Source organism: Geotrypetes seraphini, chromosome 6, assembly GCF_902459505.1.
Source record: "Geotrypetes seraphini chromosome 6, aGeoSer1.1, whole genome shotgun sequence".
Lineage (NCBI taxonomy): Eukaryota > Metazoa > Chordata > Amphibia > Gymnophiona > Dermophiidae > Geotrypetes > Geotrypetes seraphini.
Genome location: NC_047089.1, coordinates 184,792,337 through 184,818,831, shown reverse-complemented (window position 1 = coordinate 184,818,831; position 26,495 = coordinate 184,792,337). Strand labels below are relative to the sequence as shown.

Sequence of the window (26,495 nt, the reverse complement as noted above, 5' to 3'; positions counted from 1 at the left end):
CCACCCCACAAAGATCGTCAGCAGGAGATAAGCTCACTTCCTCCTGCTTTGGCCAACTGGGCCCTCCACCTTTAAGTTACAAAGTTACAGAGGGATGCCCACTCCTTCTACCACCAGGTGCCCACCAGCCCTCCTCTCCCCCGTGGAACAGATCCCCCATAAGAACATAAGAATTGCTGCTGCTGGGTCAGACCAGTGATCCATCGTGCCCAACAGTCCACTCCTGCGGCGGCCCTTAGGTCAAAAAGACCATTGCCCTGAGTCTAGCCTTACCTGCGTACGTTCTGATTCAGCAGGAACTTGTCTAACTTTGTCTTGAATCCCTGGAGGGTGTTTTCCCCTATAACAGCCTCCAGAAGAGCGTTCCAGTTTTCTATCACTCTCTTACACCCCCTTACTACCCTCTTACAACACCCCCCCCCCGATACTGTACTTAAAAATAAAATATGGCAGGAGAGATGCCTACTTCCTCCAGCCTCGGCCACCCTGCCCCCCCCTCGCCCTATCCCGAACCTTATAAGAAGAAAAAAGCAGGAAGGATGCCAGTCCCTCCTGCAACAGTTCCACCTCTTCAAAATGACAGGCCTTCCCCTTCCCAGTGCATCTTGGGATGCACAGGGAAGGACCTAAGGCCCTGATTGGTTCAAACATCTAAGGACTTTCCCAGGGGAGGGGGTCCTAGGCGTTTGAGCCAATCAGGGTTTAGGCCTCTCCCAGTGTATCCCAGGATGCACCGGGCAGGGGGCCTAAGGCCCTGATTGGTTCAAACATCTAAGGCCAATCCCAAGGAGCACCTGAGCCAATCAGAGCCTTAAGCCCCTCCCCATGCATACCATGGTGCACCAGTCAGGGGAAGGCCCACCATTTTGGAGAGGCGGACCTGAAGGCAGGAGAGACTGGACATCCCTCCTGCTGTCTTTTGTATAAGAAGGTATGAGGGAGGATCAGGGTGGCCGAGGCAGGAGAGAGTGGCATCTCTTGCCAACTTTTTTTTAAAGTAGGGGGTGGGGAAGGGGATGGTTGGTCCTGGCATGGGAGGCATGGTTCCATGGGGGACCACTCAGCAGGCACTCCTCTGCCACTCTAATTTAAAAGTAGGGGGTCCAGGTGGCTGAGGGAGTGGGCTTTTCTCCTGCCATTTTATTTATTTTTGAAGTTCGGGGCCATTGTCAGGAGGGGGGGTCATCATCAGTGGTGGTGGGGTGTGTGGCATGACTTTTTTTTAAATGGGAATCATAAATCAAATGTTGGCAAATATAGTTCTCTAGTTCAATATAGATGAGGATATTTTATAATACACCCTCAAGCAATTATATCCTCATTTCCTCGTATATCTAGAACATTTTTTCATAAAATGTCTTCTGGTATACATCAAGAGTCTTCTGATATACAACAACTTTCCTTCTTCATGTTACCAGACCTTCAAAATCTTATCCATTTTTTCTTTTGCTTTGCATATACCTACTCTGGGATATGACCTCAGTGGCTACTTCTGTGCAGAATGAATCTGTTAAAATACAGAATTTCCAGTGTAGCTAGCCTCCTCATTGGTCTTATCCCCTTATCCTTTCTCTAGGTATATCTTTTTTTCATTTTAAATACTTTTAAATACCTTAGTGAATAACTTAATGATTAACTTAGCTTAAAGTGCTTGAACGGACTCCGACATGGAACCACGTTTTGCTAGGCTGTTTCAAGGAGATGCCCCATTAATCAGACCCGCTGTCAGTCTTAAATCTCTTCCAACACCTATTTTTTTTTTAATGGGACAGTTATTGTGCATGTGTAAATCTTATTTCTTTGGGAAGGGCATTCTATAAAATGGGCCTAGTACTATGATTATACTATTTCTAGTGCAGCCATAGGTAATCTGCCGGGGTGAAGGGATGACTAGTAGGTTCTACTGGAGTAAACAGAGGGTATGGGTGGGCACATAGGGATAAGAAGGTTAAGTACAGGGGAGAGCAGGATCGTTATATTTTATGAACAAGGAGAATAATTTTTTAGGTCAAACAGTGTCAGACTGTTAGCCAGTGAGCTGCTTTTAAGAGGAGAGTGATGTGATCAAATTTTCTTACTGGTGTAGTTTGATGGATGTATTTTGTATCAATTGTAATCGTTGGAGGTCTGTGTGTCTGATGCTATAGTAGAGGGAATTGCACTAATCAAGATGATTGATCACCAGAGAATGAACCAGAACATTAAGGGCAGGGGGGTGAAGAAGGTTGAATAATGAACGTATCATGAATTATGAAATCAGTGTTGAAGAACTGATGAAATCTGTTAAATGAGGGTCGGAGTATCAAAATTAGAAGAGGGCTTTAGATTTGGAGTTAGTCTAGTTTGGAGTTCACAGCGAGGATAGCCTGGGGGTCAGCGGGGTCTAAAGGATGAAGGAGTTGGATATCTTTCCAACTTAGTGCTATTTTATACACCGAGGCGATTATTGAGGTCATTGAATGATAATAGAGTAGCTATACCTCATATATTGAAGGCTCATCTTGCCTCTACTAGAAATTGTGCATTTTTAAAATTTGGTTCCAATTCTATGGAATAGTTTACCCCTAGAATTGAGAAAGGAAGAATCTTTCCTAAATTTTAAAAGGCATTTAAACGCCCATTACTTTCAACTGGCCTTTTTACATTGATAGAACTTGAATTAAAGTACTTCAACCTGCATTATTTTATGTTTTATTTTATATTTTTTATTGAAGACTGTAAATATTTAGTTTATTTTTTGCTTTGCCTTTCTTATTTATTTAAATTATTTATTTATCATTTTTCAATAACGTATCAAGTATTCACTTGTACAGAAAGGTAAAGTTAGGCAGAAAAATAAAATACAATGCAAAATACAAGACAGATTATTATCTGCTATCTTAACAAAGATTATATATATAGCTTAACTTTAACTCAAGTCCTCAAAAGTTAAGAAACCAAGATGTAGAATCAGCAAGAATTAATATAAAACAAAGAAAAAAAACCTAGAGTATAGATTGTATAGGCTGAGAAAGGAGATCAAACAAGCAAGAAGTGCTCATATTTCCCCTCCTTTTTTCAGGGAAGCCATTGACAAGAAGGTTGTAAGTTGGCTAGGATCAAAGAATACATATTTTTGCATTTCATGCAATATCACACATTTACAGACTCCAACTAATCCAGAATACTGCAGCCAAACTGATCTTCTCAAAACGCAAATCTGACCATGCCTCCCCACTCCTTGCCAAACTTTACTGGCTCCCAATAATCTCCAGAATCCATTTCAAATGTTCCTGCCTGGCTTTTAAGATCATCCACGGCATCTTCCCTCCTCTTATCCCGTTATCCTTCAACTCCTCCAATCCCGACTCCTCCAGAACTGCCCAAAGGTATAAACTAGCCTTCCCCTCTCTACGCGGCATCCATTATGCAGGCAAACTGGGAAAATCCCTTCTCTCCAAAATCACAGGTCTTTGGAACGACCTCACCATCCCGTTGCGGAACCTGGACTCCCTTCAATTATTCCCCAAACAACTGAAAACCTGGCTTTTCATCAAATAGTAACTCTATCCCCCCCCCCTTTTTTCTCCTCCCTTCTTCACATAAGTTCATGTAATCTAAACTAAACTAAACTAAATCTTAGGTTTGTATACCGCGCCATCTCCATGGTCATAGAGCTCGGCACAGTTTACAGGGATTGTGAAGAGAAAGGAACTACAAGGAAAAGGGTTAATCCTTTTTCTTCTTCTCTTCCTACTATTTTAAGTTCTTGTAAACCGTGTCGAGCTCCATACTCATGGAGATGATGCAGTATATAAACTTAAGGTTTAGATTAGATTAGATTACATGGGTAACGAAGAAAGAAGGCCGCCCCAAGAGCAATAACTCCTGGTTTTAACAGCAAAAATTCACGTCGACGTTTTTGTGTATCTCGTGACAGATCAGGGAACATTTGTATCTTATACCCAAGAAATTCTCTCTGTTTATTTTTAAAGAAGAGTCTCAATAACCAATTCTTATCCAGTGCTAAGGCAACTGTAATAAGAAGTGTTGCTGGCGTTGCTACTTCCCGATCCGAAAGATCCAAGCCTTTCCTATTTTTAAATGGCATTCTTTTCATTACTTTGGATTATATTGTTAACTGCTTTGATCCTATTTGGCAAATTGAACAGTATATAAAGATTTTTAATAAACAAACATATCGTCAGCATAAATGAAAGAGGTAAAACCAATAGACTGAATAAGGGTCAGCAGAGGGGCCGTGAAAATATTAAATAGTGTGGGAGTGAGACTAGATCCCGGGTGGATTCCACAGGAAAGATTGCATAAATAAGATGGATTGGTCATGAAAATTAATGGTGTGGTTGACGGTCAGTTAAATAGGAGGTGAACCAGGTAAGAGTTGTGCTGGTAATGGCAATGAGTGAGGTGGGATAGGAGTAGGGGGTGATTGACTGTGTTGAATGCCGCTGTAAGATCAAGAGAGATGATGAGGGTTGTTTATGATAATCTAAGACTAGTTGTAAAGTCGATAAGGGATGTTTCTGTGGAATGATACTGACGAAAGCATGTTTGGTTCGGGCGAAGGACATTGGTTTCTTCTAGATAGTTCTCTAGAAGGCCAAGTACGTGCTTTTCTATGATCTTTGCACAGAATTGAAGGTTGGAGATTGGGTGATTGTTTTTACAGTCAGTTTTGGAGAAAAGGATTTTTTTTAAATTTAGGACGGATGTGGCAGTTTTCTATTTTTGGGGGGCACAATGACTTGTTGGAGGCTGTTAGTGATCATGGAGTGTAAAAAAGAGATTAAGGTAGGGAGATGACGTTTAAGGACAGTGGATGGTATTGGATGATGGGGTGTATGGTGAATTTCATAGATGAAATCAAGTTTATGAGATCAAAAATGGTCGGAATGTTAAAGTCTGATAATAAACTAGAAATTGAGCCATTTCCTGGAAAAGGCAGAAAAATGGAAGAACAAGGTGTGGGAGAGGTAAACTTAGAATGTATGTTGCTTACTTTCTCTTTGAATGCTGATGCTAAATCTTGTGCTGAGGGAAGGGAGGCAGAATCAATATTTAGAGTAGATGGTATATAGTCAGGGTTTTACTGAATATAGTGTGGCTGAATTTTTTTGCATTAGTGATATGTTCTGTATAGTATTTTTTTTTAGGATTGTATTGCAGTTTTGTATTCTTTTTATTTGTCCTTGAAGAGGTTCAGAGAGGTAGGGGTTTTATTGTGACCGACAGCAGTGGTGTTCTGTAGAGCGGAGTTGCAAGCAACCAGCAACGTAGCTGTGGTTCTGAAGTTTTGGTGGGGGTGGAAGTATAGTAGGTTTTTGGTGCAATTGTATCTAGCTGTGAAAAAAGAGCTCTGCTGCCCACTGGGGTGTAGAGTAGAGAAGGAATCAATGTTTAAAGAAAAATATGTGGTAATGGAAGCTGTAGTAAATTTGTTAAGATCTCTGGAATAAGATGAGTGTAATTGATTGCTGGGATGTTTGTCTGTTAAAGGAAGAGACAAGCAAATCAGAGTAGCGGGGGTGGTTATAGAGGAGTAAGAATCATGTCAAGGGTGTGTCCCCCCATATGTGTGAGGGAGGAGAGGAGAGGTAAGTTGGTTAGAAATTTTAGGAAGTCCAAAGTCATTGGGCGAGATTTGTCATCAGAAGGGATATTGAAATTACCTAGATTATTGCTGGAGACGATTAGCGATGGAAGAGTGGAGATGAAGCAGTGAGGGGAGGGGGATGGTAAAGAAGAAAATCTAATGAGGACTGATTAGAAATGTGAAAGGCAGAGTTTCTAGGGGAGGGGCAGAAGTGGAAGGGTGATATGAAGACAGTGGGAGTGAATAAAGCTATGCCTCCCCTGTGACGATCGGCACGAGGAATGTGAAGTGAATGATAAACTGGAGTTCATCTCTCCCTCTGTGCACCCCAATGAAGCACTTATCGCCCTCCTTTTCCTCCTTCCCCTGATGCAGCATCTCTTGCCCTCCATATCCCGCCTGTGTCCAGCGCTTCTTTCCATCCTTGTTTGCCCTCCCCTCGATGCATTACCTCTCTTCCTCCTTGCCCCAAGTCCATTGCTTTTTTCCCCTCTCCTTGCCTCTAATGCACCACCTCTCTCTCTCTCCTTGCCCCCTCAATGCACCCCTCCCCCAGGCAGCAACTCTTTCTGCCCCTTACTGGTATAGTAACTCTCTCCCTCTTTGCTCCTACAAATTACCTGGTCTGCATCGGGATCTGCCTTCTCTGGATCTGAAAGAGGCAGTGGTGTCAGCATCAAAATGTCCATGCTGCTGCTAGTTCTGCATCTGTCTTTTTTCTCTTTACCCGTTCCATCCAGTGTTTGCCTTTGGTATGCCACTGCTCCACCCCATGGTCCTTGGTTGGTAATAAGGTTGTAGATTTATTGACGGTATATTAAACAATGCCTGCATCCTGTACATAGTCTGCAGTTTTTGTTTTGTTTTTTGCTTTGCCACCCCATGGTCTGGCATCCCTTCCATCTCGCACTCCCTTCTTCCTCCCCTACATTCTGGAATCTCTCTCTTTTGCTTTCCTTCCTTCATTAAGCCTCAAGTCTTTAAATATCTGTTCCCTGAAGTAGCCCTTTCAGGTGCAACAAGGTACCCATGCCGGACTCCTGCTAGTGTGCCAGCTATATTACAATGATTGAAAAAAGAAAAAAATAATAACACCCCACAATAACAACAAACAGCAGCTTTGGGGAGTTGGAATGTTCTTCACTTCTTAATTCCTGTGGTGTTGCGAGTATCAATGTTTTGGAAGAATATATACAGATAAGTGCAACTTTGTTATCTTTCAGAATATCAGTTTTAGAACTGGAAATTTTTGAATTGTTGTACTGTCATATATAACCAAGGAGTGTTTTCAAGTGACCATTTTGGATTTAATATTGTACAGTATTCCTATGGAATTTTTAGGACCAATGATGTAAGGAACCCATTTAAGTATTTTATAAAGACACACAGGTACTCTGTAAAATAGACCTCTTGTCTTCATACAGGCAACTTTTATAAAAGATTTTTTATATTTGGGGTCAGTAATTTTCCCTGCAGAGCTAGCTATAGAAGCAATATATTTTTTTGAATTTCCTTGGATTACGCAGATAGCTGTCAAAAGACAGTTGGGCTTCTTTCAGTCTAAGTAACTGTAGCAGTGGGATGCTGTTTATCTTAAACTAGTGAACCACTTGAAGCAAGATTAGCAAATGTCACCCTTCAACCATCTGGACTCACTCTAGCTGAAGGTATAATATGGTGCATAAATTTACCATTGGACTTTTTGCTAGTGTTTTCCATAATATCGAAGACAACCTCTCTCAACTCCTGGATGGGCTGTCGGGGAAAAAAATAAAGACTGAAATATAGAGTACAGTAAACATTCACCAAATTACCATTGTAGGGATTAATATTTCAAAAGCAGGAATGGTATAATCGTACAACATGTACTAGATGTTCAGTATATGTTATGTGATTTTCACTTAACACTCATGCTGGTAGAGGAAAGACTTCAGATATGTACAACGATGTAGGCAAAATTTATTGTGACAACCAAACTATATATTAAAACCTTTTTACCAAACAGGGGACCCAACACGGTCCGTGTTTCGGACAACCTTCATCAGGGGTCCATGGTAGAAAAAGGAAAAAACATGTGTCACAACAAATGTATATAATAAAGCCAAACTGATGTTATGTAACGCCGAGAGTCACTGTGAATAGTAAAAATCGCTCGAGCGTTACATAACATCAGTTTGGCTTTATTATATACATTTGTTGTGACATATGTTTTTTCCTTTTTCTACCATGGACCCCTGATGAAGGTTGTCCGAAACACGGACCGTGTTGGGTCCCCTGTTTGGTAAAAAGGTTTTAATATATAGTTTGGTTGTCACAATAAATTTTGCCTACATCGTTGTACATATCTGCAGTTTTGGCTTGTTTTTTCCTGATTGGTTTTTTCACTGCAGACAAGGTTGGACTCCCCTCTTTTTGTTTCTGTTCTAGAGGAAAGACTTCTGCATTGCTATTTGTGGCATACCACTCCAATACTACCTAACAAGAAATAATTTTGCCTCTTTTGGCAAGGTAATACCAGCATTTGAGTCAGTTCTTCAGTTCATACTGTTTTGTGAACCAGTTTTGTTTCAAAATACACAACAGTTTCATACCACTAGTATTCCAGAAGTGTGTAGAGAAAGGCTTATTTATCTTGGTAAATTTTGAAAATTCCAGTTGAATAATTTCAGAAAAAGCTGTACCATTCCACTTCTTTCCCATGTTTTGTCCATTTCTCTGGCATCCCTCACTAGAAGGAAGGATTAGGTTCTTACCTTGATAATCCTTTTTCCTGTAGAACAGCATATGATTTCTTATGAATGGGTTAAGCACCTTAACTTGTGAATTGCTTGCATAAGACATCGGTCATTTTCTTCTCTCTGCTTCGTCGTCTCTCTGGGCAGAACCCTCTCTCCTCAGTCCGTACCAAAGCAAAAGATAACCCCTAGGAGAGAAAATGAAAACAAGAGGGTGGGACTCGGGAGCTCCCTGATCCAGATTAAGTCCGCAATAGTAGATAAGAGTTAATAAATAACCATCCAACAGAGCAACAAAGAACGGCGGTGAAACAAAAACAATTTACATGTATGCAACCAGCACTAACACTTGTTCAATTTCTTAGCAAGGCAAAATGTGCTGATATTGATTTCTTCAAAGGCTCCGCTTCTCTTCCTTGGCTGCCATGAGCCTAGCCACTGGATGCTCCTCCAAGACTACAAGCCTCCACAGGCATAAGACATCTGAGAGGGCAAGGTGTAAGGATTCATATGCTCTTCTACAGGAAAGAGGATTATCGAGATAAGAACCTAATCCTTTCTTCCTGCACAAACAGCATACAGTTCCTTACGGATGGGATGTATCAGAGCAGACCCTCGAGTCTAGGGCGGGACAGATGAGCCTGTGACCAGCACAGAAGACCCGAAGGCCCCGTCTGTTCATGCCGCCATGTCCACTCTGTAAATTTTGTAAAGGTATGGAGAGTAGACCATGTGGCTGCCCTACAAATTTAGTCGTGCGGACCTGTCCTGGACTCTGCCCAGTAAGGTGCCACACTTCTAGTAGAATGAGCTTTCAAGGCAAATGGCAGCTGCTTTCCACAGCCAATGCATGCCAAGGGAATAGCCATGCGGATCCATCAGGAAATAAGAGGCTTTAGAACTCTCCTGACATCCAGCAACTTCAATACTTTGTCCTGTTTCTTCTCGCCTGTGGGCTGAAAAGCGGGAAACCTCACTTCTTGGTTGACATGAAATACCAAAACCACCTTCGGTAGAATGGAAGCATGGAACACAGACACACCTCTGCTTCCATGAATCCGAGGAAAGGTTCTCTGCAAGATGACACCTGCAATTCTGATACCCTCCTTGCTGACGTGATCGCAACTAAGAAAATTATCTTCCCAGTTAGATCCACGATAGATGCCTCCAACACTTTAGTGAGGGTCCGTAACACAATGTTGATTCAAAGTAGGAACTGGCTACCACACTGCCCGAGAGCTCCTCTCAAGCACCTGGACGAGAGGCCAAAGACCTTCTGTCCACTGAAGCTCTGTATCATGAAAGACCAACTATTTGAACCTTGAGAGATCCTATTGCCAGGACCTTCTTGCAGAAAGGACAGGACATCAGAAATGAGAGCCCATAAGGGATCTAACTGCTTCTCCTTATACCTGTACGGAAAGTTTCCACACTTTTGCATAGGCCACTAGAGTCGCAGACTTCTTTGATTGTAGAAAGTGTGATAACCATAAACGAATATCCTATTTGTGCTAAGGCTGTGTGCTCAGCACCATGCCATAAGCCTAAAGTGTTCTGGACTCTCTAGGACTATGGGTCCCTGGAAAATAAGATCCTGGTGCAGTGATAGTCTGAGCTTCCAAACCCCCATCTAGAGTCTTGGAAGGTCCTTTGGGACAAGGAACCTGCATTCCTATAAAAACGCGGTTTTCTGTAGCCGTGAAAGGAACCACGACAAACTCCCAGTATATCGTGGCTTGCTGTATGGCAAGGACTTGGGACAATGATCCATCATACTAGCCATTAAGTCATCCAGTCCTTTCCCAAAAAACATCTGCCCCTTAAAAGGGAACTTGCTCAAGGAGGCCTTAAACACCGAATCTCCTACCCACTGCCTGATGCAGAGAAATTGTGCAGACGGAAACTGAATATGCTGGCACTTTATTCATGACTCTGAGCATGTCATAAATAGCATCCACTACATAGTCCACCATAGTCAGTACCACAGGGGAGGGCACACTGCCCCTCTGTGGCCAGATTCTGGAGTAGTATCTTATTGTAACCAAGGTTTAATTTATAGATATATTTTTTTATTTACCTGGGTGGATGGATTTTATTTTATTTTGATATTCGGCTGGTTTAATGCTGTTTTTGCATGAGTGATTCCAGACTGCTGATGTCTGCAACAGGTCTGATGACCTCATGTAGAAGTCAGCAGTGCTGGGGAGAATTCTAAAACTGCCAGAGAGAGCAGTTGAGGGCTGTTGAGTTGGTTTGTTGGCAGAGACAAGTGTCTGTTTTGTGTTGTCGCTGTGGAATTGGTTTTTAAGGATAAATTGGATGTTTATTAGATATTGGAAATTGGCTATTGATTGGATATTGGATGTTTATTGATATTTGGATATTTATTGATTAAACCTTGGTTTAATAGAAAGTGGGTGGGATTAGTTTTTAGGGAAATTTCAATTATCCTTTGATTTATTTGGGTAGCTAGTGATTACAGTGTTTATTTTTTTTAGCCATCAAATAGGGATGTGGAGGGGCAAAATAAAAAAAAAAATGTCTTAGTCCCCTTTTGGCCTAAGTCCCTAAACGTTCAACCCAGAAGCAGGGAAAGTGTCCATAACCAAAACATACGTCCATGTTTTGATTATGGCCTTCCTCTGCCTAAACACCCAATCTCCACTACGTCTAAAAGTACCCCCAAAGCACGTCTACACTTTTTAACCATAATGAAAAAAAACCACAAAACGTCCAACAGAAGGGCTTTTAGGCGAAGGAGGAGCCAATCCTTCGCCTAAAAGCTGGATTCTGTAACCAGTGTCTGTCAAAAACAACACCGGTTACAGAATCCTCCCCCCCCCCCCCCAAAACAACGATCCAGGCAGGAGGGTGCCCAATAGAGAATGACACGGTGACAAAATTCATCACCGTCCCCGTGGGAAAGCGTCCTCATGTCATTCTTTAAGGAGAGAGGGAAGAATCAGAGTATGAATGGCCACAACCACTGACCCGCAAGCTTTGCTTTGAAGAATACTGGTGTAGAAGGACAGAGGATGAAATAGACACTAGAAAATGACATGGGATTATTTCCTGCGGTTATCCGCGGGGATGGGAACGGTGATGAATTTTGTCACCGTGTCATTCTCTAGTGCCCAAGCCCCCCTGCCATGTCAAACCGCGACCCCCCCCGACGATATCGGGGGAAGAGGGAGTCCAAGCCCTCTTGCACCGTTGAAGCCGCGACCCCCCCGATAACATCGGGGCAAGAGGGAGCCCAAGCCCTCTTGCCCCAGGCACCCCCGACTCGTTCGGGCCAGGAGGGAGCCCAAGCCCTCCTGGCCCAGGCGACCCCCCCCTAACCCCACCCCCACTACAGTACGGGCAGGAGGGATCCCAGGCCCTCCTGCCCTAGATGCACCCCCCATCCCCCCAACGTCCGCCCCCCCAAGAACCCCCGATCTGCCCCCCCAGCCGACCCGCAACCCCCCCGGCCGACCCCACGACCCCCCCCACCCCACCCCACCCCACTCCCCCTTCCCCGTACCTATTTTAGGTTGGCCGGACAGACGGGTGCCAAACCCGTCCGTCCGGCATGCAGCTCAACGAAGAATGGGGCTGGATTGGCCCAGGGGCACCAAAGCCCCACCTCCTGGTGGGGTCTAAGGCGCTTGGGCCAATCAGAATAGTGGCCTTAGGCACATGGGCCCACCCCACAGGAGGGGCCTAAGGCTCCTGGGCCTATTCTGATTGGCCCAAGCGCCTTAGGCCCCACCAGAAGGCGGGGCTTTGGAGCCCCTGGGCCAATCCAGCCCCATTCTTCGTTGAGCTGCATGCCGGACGAACGGGTTTGGTACCTGTCTGTCCGGCCAACCTAAAATAGGTACGGGGAAGGGGGGGTCGGCCGGTGGGGGGGGGGCGATCGGGGGTTCTTGGGGGGGCAAACGTTGGGGGGGATGGGGGTGCATCAAGGGCAGGAGGTCCTGGGATCCCTCCTGCCTATACTGTAGTGGGGGTGGGGGTAGGGGAGGTCGCCTGGGCCAGGAGGGCTTGGGCTCCCTCCTGGTCTGAACGAGTCAGGGGTGCCGCGGGTGCCTGGGGCAAGAGGGCTTGGGCTCCCTCTTGCCCTGATCGTGACGGGGGGGTCGCGGCTGCCGCAGGGCAAAAGGGCTTGGGCTCCCTCTTGCCCTGATGTTGTGTTGGGGGGGGGTGGAGTGATTCATCGCGGTAGGAGAGATGCCTCATCTCCCCTACCGCGATGCCATCACTCCTCTACCCGAACTGCCGTGGGTCGCGGCAGTTCGGGTAGAAGAGTGATGGCATCGCGGTAGGGGAGATGAGGCATCTCTCCTGCCGCGATGGTTAGGTTGCCGGGCCACTGAACTGATGGCGCCAGCGGCCATCAGCTCAGCGGCCCGTTTTTCGGCACTTAGACCTGGTTTTATTTCGTCTGTGAAAAAGGTCTAAGTGCCGACTAAACTGTATTGGTTATACCTGTTATACGCTTAGGTGTAGGTCGGCCCCCTCCCGCCCTTTCCCCTCCTCTAAACACGCCTCTTTTCTCTCTGTGCGTTTAGAGACAGGGGAAAGGCCTAAGTTGGTTTCAGATACGTCTAAAAACCAGCTTTGGTTATGGGTATTTGGACGATCAGGCTTTTTGATCGTCCAAGTAGCCACTTAGGACACTTTTTAGACATTTTTTTTTTTTTTTTTTAATTATGAACCCCATAGGGTTTTGCTTCCTTTGGGTTTTTTAGTTAGGGAGTAGGTACACCATTTGTTGAAGCTGAATCTCCTGGAAAGAAGAAGCGCTGGTACCCAACGACCCTGCAGAGAAAAAAAAAGGACCACCACCTGGACCCTGTGAGGAAAAAGAAGTTTAAACCTGGACCCTGTGAGAAAAAAATTTATTACAAAGAGCTAAATTCTTTGAGAAAGGTTTTATTTGGAAACTTATTCTAAAGCTATATAGATATATACATTTTATTAGATTTGTATAAATAAACTAACAAAAACTTTTAAAATCAATATTTGTTTAAAAGGTTTCACTTATTGTTCACCTGGTATCTTTTATTTAGGATGAAATATTATATTTTATGCTAACTTTTCCCTCTTTTTAGAAAAATTCTCACTTTGACTTGTATGGTAACCTTGACCACAGAAGGTGAAGTAAGTGAGAATTGATATTCAAAGAGGGAGGGGTTACATTTTGGCAGGCCCACACCACAAAGGAAGCCACAATCACAGCTTTAAGGCCTAAAGCCAATGCCAATACTTTTAAAACCAACACGAGGAAATTTTTTTTTTCACTCGGAGAATAGTTAAGCTCTGGAATGCGTTGCCAGAGGATGTGGTAAGAGTGACTAGGTTAGCTGGTTTTAAGAAAGGTTTGGACATGGGGGAAGCCACTGCTTGCCCTATATGGGTAGCATGGAATATTGCTACACCTTGGGTTTTGAGTCACCAGAGAATCCACCTTAGATGAAATAAATAACTGAAGCAAATCAAGCTATGGGATACTAAACTAAACTAAAATTTAACCTTACATACCGGATCTTCAACCTAAGGAAGCTCAACACAGTTAATAAATTAAAAAAATAAAGTAAACTGAAATACAAGAGAGTCAGTTTTCAAAATGTTTAGCGAATAAAAAAGTTTTTAGAAGTTTACGGAAGAGTTGGAAGGAACTGGGACACCTCAAAATTAGGGGAAGTTCATTCCATAATTGGGGAAATTTAAATGCCAGAGCGCTGCTAAAATTCTTAACTCCTTGAATTCCTTTCCTAGAAGGAAGAGAAAGTTTAAATCGATGAATGCCTCTCGCATACGAAAATCTGTAAACATTCCATAGCAGAGGAACAAGAGGAGCAAAGAAACCATGTAAAATCTTAAAAACAATACATAAACACTTAAACTGAATTCTAAAATAAACCGGGAGCCAATGGAGAGAGAAAGCAACGAAGTCACATGGTCAAATTTGCTCTTTCGATAGATCAACTTTGTGGCGGTATTCTGAATCAATTGTAGTCTTTGAATTTCATCATTGACCTGGCCCCCATCAGAGGACCTTCAGGTATCTTCCAATTCTGTTATCATATTGGTAATCTCTGGATATGAAGGGAAGCATGTGGACTGCAACTTAGAACTGCTTAACAGCAAGAGATGGGCAGTAGAAACCTGTGGGGACTCTAAATCCAACGCCCGCACAGAAACTATAACCTCGGTTAAATCTCTATCAGCTTAAAATAGCCAGTGCAGTGCCAGATCCTCTCCCTGAACTGGGGCTGTCGCTAATCCCTGGTTACCTGCCCCAAACTGAGAACTACAATCCTCCAAGTAGGAGAGCAGTGAGATTTCACTCCAGATTGTCCCAGTCCTTATCAGACTGGGTCTCCGGTTCCTGCAGTTCTACCGGTTGCAGCGAGACCTTGGTTTGTGGAGGTAATCGCCTCCGAGAGCCCACCGGATAACACACAGACAAACCTTTATGCTTCTCGTAAGCTGCACAAATCAAAGTCATAAAATCTGGGTCAAAGACCTGGCTTGGCATCTTCAAGGGCATCTGCTGGTCTACCACACATCTCATCCCAGGGTTAGGGGTGTCTGTACAAAAGCGCTTTGTTGGCGACAAGTTGTGTTTAAGCAGCTCTTACAGGGATTTATGACCCAGACTTCAAGCTTTCAGCATCTCCTCACCCATGAAGTGACCAGAGGGAATTAAGCCTATGGTTCCCATCCCCCCTATCGTGTGCCCCGAGCATACAGTACAAGGGTACTCATCATTTGACATCCAGTGCAAATTTGGCAAAATATGGGGTCTAAACCACCTGAGGAGTCCTTAATAATCAATTTTTACCAAAATCAACACTATTTGAGGCAAAAAGAGGCTTTTGAAATAAAATTGGAAAATCCAAGATGGCCGCAGCGTTTTAGCGCCAAAAAGTGGTCTGTGGGAGCCAGGGCTGTGGAGTCTGTAGATAAATCCTTCGACTCTGATTCCTCAGTTTCTGGTACATACGACTCCGAACTTCACACTAGTAGAAATACAACTATGCACTGGGCTTTATTCTTACACCAGAGAAGTACATAACACATTGTTGGCGGGAAACGAGTAACATGTTTTTCGCCTACTATCACTATAGAGCGGGAGCTGACAAAACTTGGCTTCTACAAATTAGCACTGGGTGCGGCAAAAGTGTAAATATGGCTATTTGGTGAATTAAAAATTACGCATTATCTATCGTTAGACATTAGGCTGTGAAGAGATACCCGACAATTCGTGGAATTAAGGTCAGGAAATCAAAATCATACATATAATAGCGGTAAATTCAGTTATCTTTCCTTAAATTTCTTCAGTATAAAAGAGTAGATTTTTTAAAAAAATTTTGAAATTAACCTCGAATGTTGTAATTGTTTATAACAAAATAATTTAAAAATGTGTTCAAATTATAATAAGGAATTCAATATAAGAAAAGAAACAAAGTTTTATTCAAAAATAAGCAATGCTTCAGAAGTTATAGCTATTTTGCGCGAAATGTAATTTCCCATGCAACATTTAAAAAATTTGCACGCTTTTCAGCGTAGATTGGTGAAAAATGTCCACAAACGTGTTAATTATAATTGTTTGTGAAATGGTACATTTGAACTTGCTATCAGGAGTCAGTACATTTTTATCGACTCCGGCTCAAGGTATCCCAAAATTGTCTCCGACTACTCGACTCCATAGCCCTCGTGGGAGTAAACCCAAAAGTTCAAAATTACTGCAAATAGGATTTTAGAGGTGGAGGACCCTTTGTACACCCTCAGAAACCATTAGTTTTGCTGGATTCAGATCCACCCCGATTTTCCCATAGACTGTAATGAGCTGTAGTCACAGATTTGCCATATGCTGTGCTTACATCAGCTTCTCACTGCAACTGGAAAGAGAAGGGATTTCTGCCTCAGACAAGGGTAGCTCCAGCGGCTTATCTATTCAGGCTGCCTTTTATTCAGGTTCCAAAAACATGAAACCTTCAACCCCTAATGCTCCTACATTATTCTTGGGGGGATGGGGATGCAGTCTACCTTCGCCAAGTCTTCCAGCCAGTCACAGGGTCAAATCAGCCTGCACTCAAGCACCTGACTCCGCAGGGCAAGCATCACTCCCAAGAGACCTAGCCCCAAGCTCCCAAGTGTTGATGCAGACCAGCCAGGCAGGTACTCTTTTTAAAAATGTCTGGCTCTTCTCCCAGACAGAGCTGTACCAGGACTACTGGGAACCTAGCACAGGGAAGCTTTGAAAAAATATCAGATCAAATCCCCAAAATAAAAAAAATCTAGTGCAGAGCAGATGAAGACATCTCAACTCACTTGCAGAAGATTGAGAAGGGGCGCTGCCCAGTGACACAAGGGGGTGAAGAGAAGAAAATGACTGATGTCTTCTGCAAGTAACTTGCGAGATGAGATGCCTTAAGTAAACCATCCATAAGGATTGTATGTTGTTTGCACAAGAATTATCTTTCTAATCTCATTCCTCTACTGCTTCTCACCCGCATGGCAGTGCCCCAGATCCTTTACTTTTCCTTCAATCTGCAGCTCAAGAAAGCTGAACTTAGTATGAGAAGGCAGCAGGAGAAAGAGTCATGATTTCCTTTGATCTTAGCTCTTTAACCCTTTCAGGACCATAAGGATCGTAGGCCAATTTTTGTGGTTTTGACGACATTTTTATGGTAAAAAGGGCTTGCAGATGCCAAAAAATTGATTTTTTTTGTGAAATATCATCATTTTTTTTAAAAAAAAATCACACTTCTGGCTTATGGACATTGTGGCAAGTGAATCTTCTCGTCAATCTGGCAACGACGCTAATGAATGAATGTCGGAACCAGTTTGTTTACATAAAGGCAGTATCCTATGGAATCCGTACATATCAAATTTAGAACTGTAGACTATCCCAATCAAAATTTATAGGATTTTAAAGTTATGGGACAAATATGTCCCTTGGTCCTGAAAGGGTTAAACATCATCTTGTTGATCTAGTACTGTTACAACTCTTTTTACTTACCAGTGATGAGTTGAAGCTGGCAAATTCAAATGCTGGTCTTTGCATACATTAACTGCAAGTGTTAAGTAGCAACTAACATTTTCAGGTTAATCATAGCACATGGTAAAATAGTTAAATTTGTTAGTCCTCATTCCACTAATTCCAAAAGTGGGATCACTTATTCAGTACGCCTTGCATATAACCAGATACCCAGATATCTCACTCCAGATAACAAAGCAAACTGATTCTTACTTGTTAGAGCCAAATACTGATTGCGCCCATTTTGGAAATTGGAGACTCACCCCTGCACCTGCACGAACTGCCAGCTCATACAACCCAAACACATCAAAGGGGCCATCACGCTCTTGAAGCTTTGCCTTACAGATCCAGAACTTGGCAAACTTCTCTCTTTCAGGAATCCTGGACAGGACAGTAGATAGCTGCTCAGATGGGTATCCCTTCAAAGAGAAAAAGAAGGGAAGATTAGGTTCTTTCTTCGATCATCTTTCTAGTAGAAAGGCATACAAGTCTTGAACCAGTGGGTTATTCACCTCTAGTCGAGAGTTTTGTAGAAGGCATCATCTACATTTTTTTCCTCAGTTCTGCTACCTGCCTCAGTGGGCTGTGCTGAAGCTCCTCAGTTCGTATCAAAGCAGTTGACATACACTATAAAGAGGAGAAATAAGCAAGGTAGGGTGCGAGGAGCTCCCCAACCAGGCCAATTCTTTTAGAGGTATGGGCAGGTGGCCGGGACCTTGGGATGTATACCATCTGGTCCAGGTGATTATCACTCTTTAACTTGTTGATTTGGTTCATTTAATTCTTCCGCCTCTTCACCTTTGAAAACCATCTCTTTGCTATGGCCTTATCCTCCCTGAGCGCACCTTTTACTCCTTGATCAACCAACGATCCCACAAATTCCCTCACAGGTTTTCTGCTTTTGATGTACCTAAAAAAATTGTTCTATGATTTTTTGCCTCTTTGGCAAGTTGTTCATATTCTTGTTTAGCTTTCTTTATCAATGTTTTGCATCTAACTTGCCAGTGCTTATGTCTCTTCTTATTTTAATCATTGGGATCCTTTTTCCATTCTTTAAAGGATATTTTCTTGGCTGCAATATTTCACTTCGCCTTTTAACCACACTGGCTCTTGTTTTCTCTTCTTTCCACATTTTTTATAGTCAAATGATTTTTATTATTATTTCAACCAGAACGTACAAATAGAAGTTGCATACAAATCCAGAGAATAACAGTGCTAGTTCACCCCCTCCCCTCCCTCCCCCCCAAAAGTCCAATGCCACTACCATGACTGAGAGTGTAAAATAGTCCTAACAATTCAAGAGTCTACTGCGAGCATATGGTGTGAGGTCCTGCCAGAAGCATTCCCAGGTCTGACAGAATTTGCGGCCCGGTCCACGATCTAAATCCCCCACCAGTCGCCACTCCAGCGTCGCATGAACAATCATCAACGCTCTCCATTGAGCATAGGAAGGGGGATCACGGGACAACCAGTTAGTAAGAATTGCCTTCTTGCTCATCAAAAGCACTCTAGTGACAAAAGCTGACATTCCTTTGGGTTTGGGCGCAGCTATATTATAAAGTCCAAATAAAGCTTTCGGTTGTGGGAGCCAAAGCCTCCCCCAAAGCTGCGTAATATAATGCCCTAAATGTCGCCAGTACTGTTGAATTTTGGGGCAATTCCAAAGCATATGCCCCAATGAAGCATGAGCTTGTGCACATTTCGGGCAAGAGTGAATTGTAGTAATCCCCATCCGGGCTGCTCGTTCCGGCGGGATATAGAGTCTCAAAACAAGTTTTAACTGCATTTCCCAGTGGACAATATTAGGAGACACCTTCAGAATGTTTTTCAGCGTCCTCTGTAGCTGTTGGGCCGTTAGCATGCAGTGCAAGTCCTCAGCCCATGTTGCCGCTAAGATGGCCAAATTAGTGCCAGAGTGTCCATCCCGGATCCCCACTATGTGAAATCGAAGCGGAATCCGCTGTTGTGCAGAAAGGCTAAAGAGTTCTGAAAGAGCCTCCCTCTTATCTTCCTCAAGATGGTGCGCTGGAAGAGATTGAACATAATGTCGGATTTGGTAGTATGCAAAAAAATCATTGGGTGTTAAAGTAAATGTCCGACATAAGTCAGCAAAAGTTGCCAGTCTCCCCTCCTCGGAGAATAAGTGTAATAGGTATTGAAGTCCCTTCACACCCCACCTCTGGAAGGCGGTATTTTGCAGTCCAGGCTGAAAGGCTCCATTGCCTTGGATGGGTAAGTATAATGAAACCTCAGAAGACAATCTAGCAATTTTGCAAACCCACTTCCAGGCTCGTCTAGCCGGTGCAAATATCGGGTACTGGGCCACCAAAGGACGAAGCCGTGGGTCCGCCACATGCAAGAAATAACTCACATGATACGGAGCCAACAAAGACAACTCCAATGATGTCGCAGTAAAGTCAGACGTCCCCCTAAACCAATCATTAATGTGTCTCATCTGACAAGCAATAGCATACCAATGTACATTTAATAAGCCATAACCCCCTCTATCCCTAGGTAAGCACATTCTAAGAAATTGCATGCGGGGTCACTTACCTCCCCAAAGAAAACGTTGTAATCCTTTAATTAACCGGGCTTTATGAGAATAGGATAAGAGCAGGGGCAGGACCTGAAAACGATACAACCATTTGGGAAAGAACACCATATTATAAAGAGCCACCCGTCCTGCTACTGTGAGCGGGAAAGTAGACCAGTTTTGTAAGTCCCGTAAAGTGTCATGGAGTAGTGGGGAAATATTACAGTCATAAAGAGTCTGGAGGTCTCGGGGGATCCAAACCCCCAAGTATCGAATCGAGTGCTCAGCCCATGTGAAAGGGAAAGGGCCCCTCCAGATCCGTTGCAGTGTTACCGGACTAGCTAAAGCAACAGATTTTTGATAATTTAAGGTGAAGCCCGAATAAAATCTAAATTCGTTAAGGGATTGTAGAAGGTGTCGAATAGAGTGAGAAGGGTTAGTTAGCATAAACAAGATGTCATCTGCAAAGGCTAACACCTTTAATGAATGATCCCCGAAATCCACCCCTACTATATCAGGATCCTGAGTTACAGTGCGCAGAAAGGGTTCCAAGTACAATAAAAATAACAGGGGGGACAAAGGACATCCCTGCCGTGTGCCTCTTTCAATTAATATTGGGTCAGTGATAGTGTCATTAACAAGCAATCTCGCCCGCGGCGTCGAGTATAACGTGCGTAACGCTGTGGCGAACCAGCCCAAAATTCCCATAAAGTGCAGTATTTCAAAGAGAAATGTCCAATTAACTTGGTCAAAAGCTTGCGCTGCATCCAAGCTGAGTAAGAGCATCGGGGCATCCTGAGATTGAGTATCTATATTATATCTATAGTAATATAATAGCAAAGGACTCCCCCCCTTTCGATCCCCTCCCCCCTCCCCCTCCCTTCCCTGCCTATCCCTCTGTTGCATGGCTTGGAAATCACAACTAGGGGTCCGCCCTTGGGCGGTCCCAGAGATGTGAAAGATCACAAAGCAATGCCACTCCAGGCCCCGAGTCCCATCAGTGCAACAAGAATTATTATACAGTGTTAGTCCAGTGCTAGGAAAACTTAGCGAAGATAACGTATCCACAACATACTATCCCATGAACAAGCAGAACATAATAGTTGTATAAACATCAACTCAAATCATGTGTACTAGCTAAAGTGAGCATAGAATTTAGCCCTCTCCATCAGGTCAAATCAGACTGGGTAAGCACGTGGGTATTCACGTATAGCGTAGCTTCCGCAGCCACGTCAAAAACATGCCATTGTCCCAGATGGTGAATTCGCAGGACGGCCGGGTACAAGAACAGGAAGCGTACTTTTTTCTCAGCCAAGGAGGCACATATAGGATAAAATTGCTTCCTGCGCTCTGTGAGGGCCGCTGAGTAATCCTGGAAGATGCGGACCTCCGATTCTTCAAATTGTAGGGTCTCCCGGAGTTGTTTATATTTGCGCAAGATTTCCAGTTTGTGGTTGTAATTCTTTTTTTTTTTAAATATCTTTATTCGTTTTTACATTATGCAAACAAGTGTACAATAATTCAAGTCATACTATACATTCTTCACTTGAAACTCTACATTCATTTTATACCATAAACTATCTCCCCTCCCTCCCTTTCCATATATTACCCCTCATAATGTCATAAAACCCACCCATCCCTCCTCCCCCCTACATATATTTAATGGGGATAAATATAATTATTTATTTATTATAATATTCAATTAATGGTCTCCACACCTCTTTAAATTTCTTATAATAACCTCTCTTGATTGCCAATGTTTTTTCCATTTCATACACCTGACAAACCGAACTCCACCAGAAACAATAATTCAATCCTCTATAGTCTTTCCAGTTATGTGTTATATGTTGGATGGCAACTCCTGTTACAATCATTAACAGTTTGTTATTATTCGATGAAATTTGACTTTTGGCCCTCATAGACATTCCAAACAAAACTGTGTCATATGATAGGGCCACAGGATTCTCTAACATACAATTTATTTGACCCCAGATTAATTTCCAAAAATTATTAATAAAAGGACAATAAAATAATAAATGATCTAGAGTTCCAGCCTCAAGATGACAATGCCAACATCTATTAGACTTAGAGCAATCCAATTTTTGTAAGCGAACAGGGGTCCAGAGTGCTCTATGCAACAGGAAAAACCATGTTTGCCTCATAGACGCAGACATTGTACATCTTATCCTCCAAGACCAAATACGTGGCCATTGAGATGCATTAATTTGATGCTTAATCTCAATGCTCCAAATATCTCTAAGTACAGTCCTTGGTTTTTTATTTAAATATCCAGATAATGTTTTATACCACTGTGCGGCCTGGTGACCCATAAAATCTGCCTGGAAGCATAAGAATTCTAGAGTAAAATGAGTATTTAAAGACTTCCATTCAGGGAACCCTGCCTGAATAGCCTGCTTCAATTGCAACCACTTATAACTTTGTTTTTTATTAAGTCCAAATTTATGTTGCAATTGTGAAAACTCCAGCAGCTTACCATCATTAATAACATCATCTAAAGTACGTATTCCTGCTTCAATCCAATCCTTCCAGACAATCATAAAACCGCCTATTTGTATCTTGGAGTTCAGCCATATATTTTGACAAGTAGATTTTTGAATAGTAATAGGAGTTAAGTTGTTTACATACTTTAATGTTGTCCATGTGTCCATTAATATCCTATTGGTTTTCCTTATTCTAGGCATTTTAATGCTAAGCAGATGACGAAGCCTGATAGGAGACATGAGCTGCCACTCCAACCATAACCAATCTGGAAGCTTCTTCATGAGTTCTGGGAGGACCCAATACATACCTTGGCGCAATATATAGGATTGATGAAACCTATAAAAATTTGGAAAATTTACCCCTCCCTCCTCAATTGATTTTTGTAAAGTCACTAGAGCAATTCTTACAGCTTTACCCAGCCAAATAAATTTACTAAGAATATTATTTAACTTTTTGTAAAAAGACCCCTGAAAAAAAACTGGTATCATTCCCATTTGATAACAAACCACAGGCAATATCATCATTTTGACAGTTTGAACTCTTCCCCACCAAGATAAATGTAAAGGATTCCATTGCTCACATAACTGTTACTTTTTGCAATAAACTTTTTTCATTCATTATAATTGTCTCATCAAGCGTGTTTTTTATCCATATACCTAAGTATTTTATTCCTTCTTCTTTCCAAATAAAAGGTAATGAGTCAAATAATCCTTTTGTGCAATGCACATTTAAAGGAAGAACTTCTGATTTAGTCCAATTTATTTTATATCCTGAAAACTTTCCAAATCTTTCAATCAAAACCAATAAATTTGGAATGGTTGTTTCCGGATTCCTCAAATGAAGTAATATATCATCCGCATATGCAGAAACTTTATATTCTTTATCTTTATGCGGTATACCCTGTATCTCCTCCTCTTGTTGAATAGCTAATAATAAGGGTTCAAGCACTATATCAAAAAGTAAAGGAGACAAAGGACATCCCTGTCTAACTCCCCTTTGCAATTTAAAACAATCAGAAAAATTATTATTGATATATAATCTAGGTTGTAATTCAATAGTTTGGCTATGACCATTCTGGGTCGGGCCTCTCGGGCCTGTTCCCTGCCCAGTCGGTGTGCCCTTTCAAGCCGGATAGGTCCCAAGCCCTCAGGTAGAGAAAAGGTGTTTGTGAGCCATACTTCCAAGGTTCGGAGTAGCTTTGGGCCCGCTACCGTTTCCGGGATACCCAGGAAGCGCAAATTGGACCTACGTGAACGATTTTCTAGGTCCTCCAAGCGCTCTGCTTGCTTCTGGGTCAGGGTTTGTAATTCCAGTAGAGTAGCTGCCTGGGTGGTCTGTGTATCTTCTATACCGGATACTCTGGTCTCTAGTACTGTAGTTCTGGCAGTCGTCTCTGTTAGCAGGTGTTCCATATTGAGAAGTTGTGCAGAAAGTTTATCAAGGCTGGGCTGCAGGGCAACTGTGATCGCCTGTGTATGTGCTGTCAGCGCCTCCGGCGCTAGCTGTTGGATCACCGGCGCGTGGGTGCCCAGCGCCATTTTGTCCCCGCTGCACTGCTGGCGTTCGCGGTCCTTCTTGTGCAGGTGGGTCGACATCAGCGGCGCGGGAGAGGATAAAAATTTCTCCATGCAGCGGGGGCTTTCAACGCTGCAAATCGCGGGTCTCTGGCGTTCCGCGGCTCCCTAGCAACAGGGCGAATTTGGACTCGGGGCCCGGGAGCTCAGGCGTCGTGCGTCTGCCGCAGCTCAATGCATCACGTGACCTCTTTCCACATTTTTTAAAACGTGGAATACATCTGGTCTGGTCTTCCACAATGGTATTTTAAAACATCCTCACCTGGTTTACACTTCTGACGTCAGGTGCCATCTCTAGCAGTATTCAAAATACAAGCTAAAAGCCCACTTTTTCGAGGTTGCTTTCAATTCCATAAAATTATCTATGTGCATCCCATCATTCTCTCTACAAGAAACTCCAACCCCTTTATGGCATGTTTGTCCAAATTAGATTGTAAGCTCTTCTGAGCAGGGACCATCTATTGCAGTGGTCTCAAACTCAAACCCTTTGAAGGGCCACATTTGGATTTGTAGGTACTTGGAGGGCCTCAGAATAAAAGTTAATGTCTTATTATAGAAATGACAATTTTGCATGAGGTAAAACTCCTTATAGTTTATACATTTTTGTTTCAACTAAGCCTTAATAATAATATTGTCATTTATAGCTAAAGAGACATATGATCAAGAAACTTTTATTTTACTTTTGTGATTATAATAAACATACCAAGGGCCTCAAACTACTACCTGGTGGGCCGCATGTGGCTCCCGGGCCGCAAATTTGAGACCACTGATCTATGTTAAATATACAGCGACATGTACCTTTTCAGTGTTACAGAATTGATAAATAGTAGTAATAGTCATACCCCTTCATACTTCCAGCTTTCATACAACTCATGTTCTAAACTCCTCAGTGTTTTCAATCCTCAGTTAGCTTGGACCCCACTCCCTGTACTTGACCTGCCTCTCCTGGCAGTTAAATTCCCAATATTCTCTGCTCATTTCTAGGGTGGACCCCTTCCCCCCTTTTTGTCTCCCAGCAAGAACCCCTCCCCACCCCCAGTCCTCTTGCCATCCCTGAAGCTCTAGATCTCCTCTGGCACCCCACATAGCCCTCTCTCAAATCTCCTCTTCTCCAACACATACCTCCTAGCTTTATATCACCAACCCAAATCAACCCTCCACAAAGCTTGCTTTCAACCACTCCCATACAATGTGCATGAGTCAAGTCTCTTTCATTTGAAAGAAAGCTCTGGAATGAGAGGGCATAGGATAAAGTTAAGAGGTGATAGGCTCAGGAGTAATCTAAGGCAATACGATTTTATAGAAAGAGTGGTAGATGCATGGAACAGTCTCCTGGAAGACATGGTGGAGACAGACTGTCTCTGAATCCAAGAAAGCATGGGATAGACATGTGGGATCTCAGGGAAGAGATAATGGTTACTGCGGATGAGCAGACTGGATGGACTATTTGGCCTTTATCTTCCATCATGTTTCTAAATGAATCCCTCCACCTCTTTTTACTTACCACATCTTCTCAGCATCTCCTTTCCCCCATAGCAATTCCATGGAGGACATAGCCCTGCTCTAAACTTTATTCCAAACAAAAGAGGAGTTGTGCATCAAACAGCACCTCTTCTACTGCTATTGCACTGAATGCAAAATTTGAACCATGTGAGACACTATAGAGCCCTGTGGTTCAATGTTGCAGCATAAGAAAAGGATGCAGTCTGAGCCGTGGTCCCTCTCCTTTCTTACTGCTTCTGGTCAGCAGAGCTGGGGTGGGGGGAGCAGGAGCGGGAAAGGTGCTGAAGAGGAGAGCAAGAGTAAGCTACCTATTGTGCTGTTTCTGTTTAAAATTGTCCTTTGTACCTGTGGAGAATGCTGCACATGAAGGAATTCTGCAAATTCTGCAACTTGCAGTAGTGCACTTTTGCCACAATGTTTCTCACAGAATTATATGACAAACAAAAATATTTCTTCAGAAGTGAAAACCTTAATTTTCTCTGCAAATATATTTTGCATTGCTGTGTATGCCTTCCTAGTAAAGAGAAGATTACCATGAGGTACTTCCTTCTTGGAGCCTAAGAACAGAGTCTGTAATCCTCCTTTACTCTCCAGCACATGAGGATGAAGTACAGGAAATCAATGGACTCTTAATACCAGTCAGTCATTTTCACTACCACTAACCTGCTCTATCAGCTTGAGACACTCGTCTAGCATGTGGTGGATTTTATCAGTTAAGCGCTCTTCCTCCTCATCATCCTCAATCCCGTCCCAGAAAGACGCGTCCCATTTTTCTTTTTCTGGCTTTTTTGGGGGGGCTAGTGTCATTGGAGGGCGTTTATATGTCTTGCCCTTAGACCTCAGCCATTCTTCTAGCTTGTTCCTGATGAAATGGAAAACAATGCCATATTATGTTAGAATACCACATAAAGCTGTGCTGTATTTCTTATATTCACCAGCACTTATCTAATATTAACTTGAAACAAGGGGCAGCCATAGGCAGGTTGCACCTTACAGACTAACCAATTTGAGGCATGAG

The 26,495-nt window shown here is 43.0% G+C and overlaps 1 protein-coding gene across 2 annotated transcripts in view; it reads right to left on the bottom strand.

The window, feature by feature from the left end:
* Positions 1-26,495, bottom strand: part of CKAP2L (cytoskeleton associated protein 2 like) — a 57,502-nt gene that overhangs the window by 10,640 nt on the left and 20,367 nt on the right. For both annotated transcript variants that reach the window (XM_033948143.1, XM_033948145.1), the window contains exons 5-7: positions 26,141-26,339; positions 17,629-17,784; positions 7,285-7,348 (exon numbers count right to left, since the gene is read on the bottom strand). In XM_033948143.1, the coding sequence (XP_033804034.1) occupies positions 7,285-7,348; positions 17,629-17,784; positions 26,141-26,339 (419 nt within the window). The remainder of the gene's footprint in view (positions 1-7,284; positions 7,349-17,628; positions 17,785-26,140; positions 26,340-26,495) is intronic.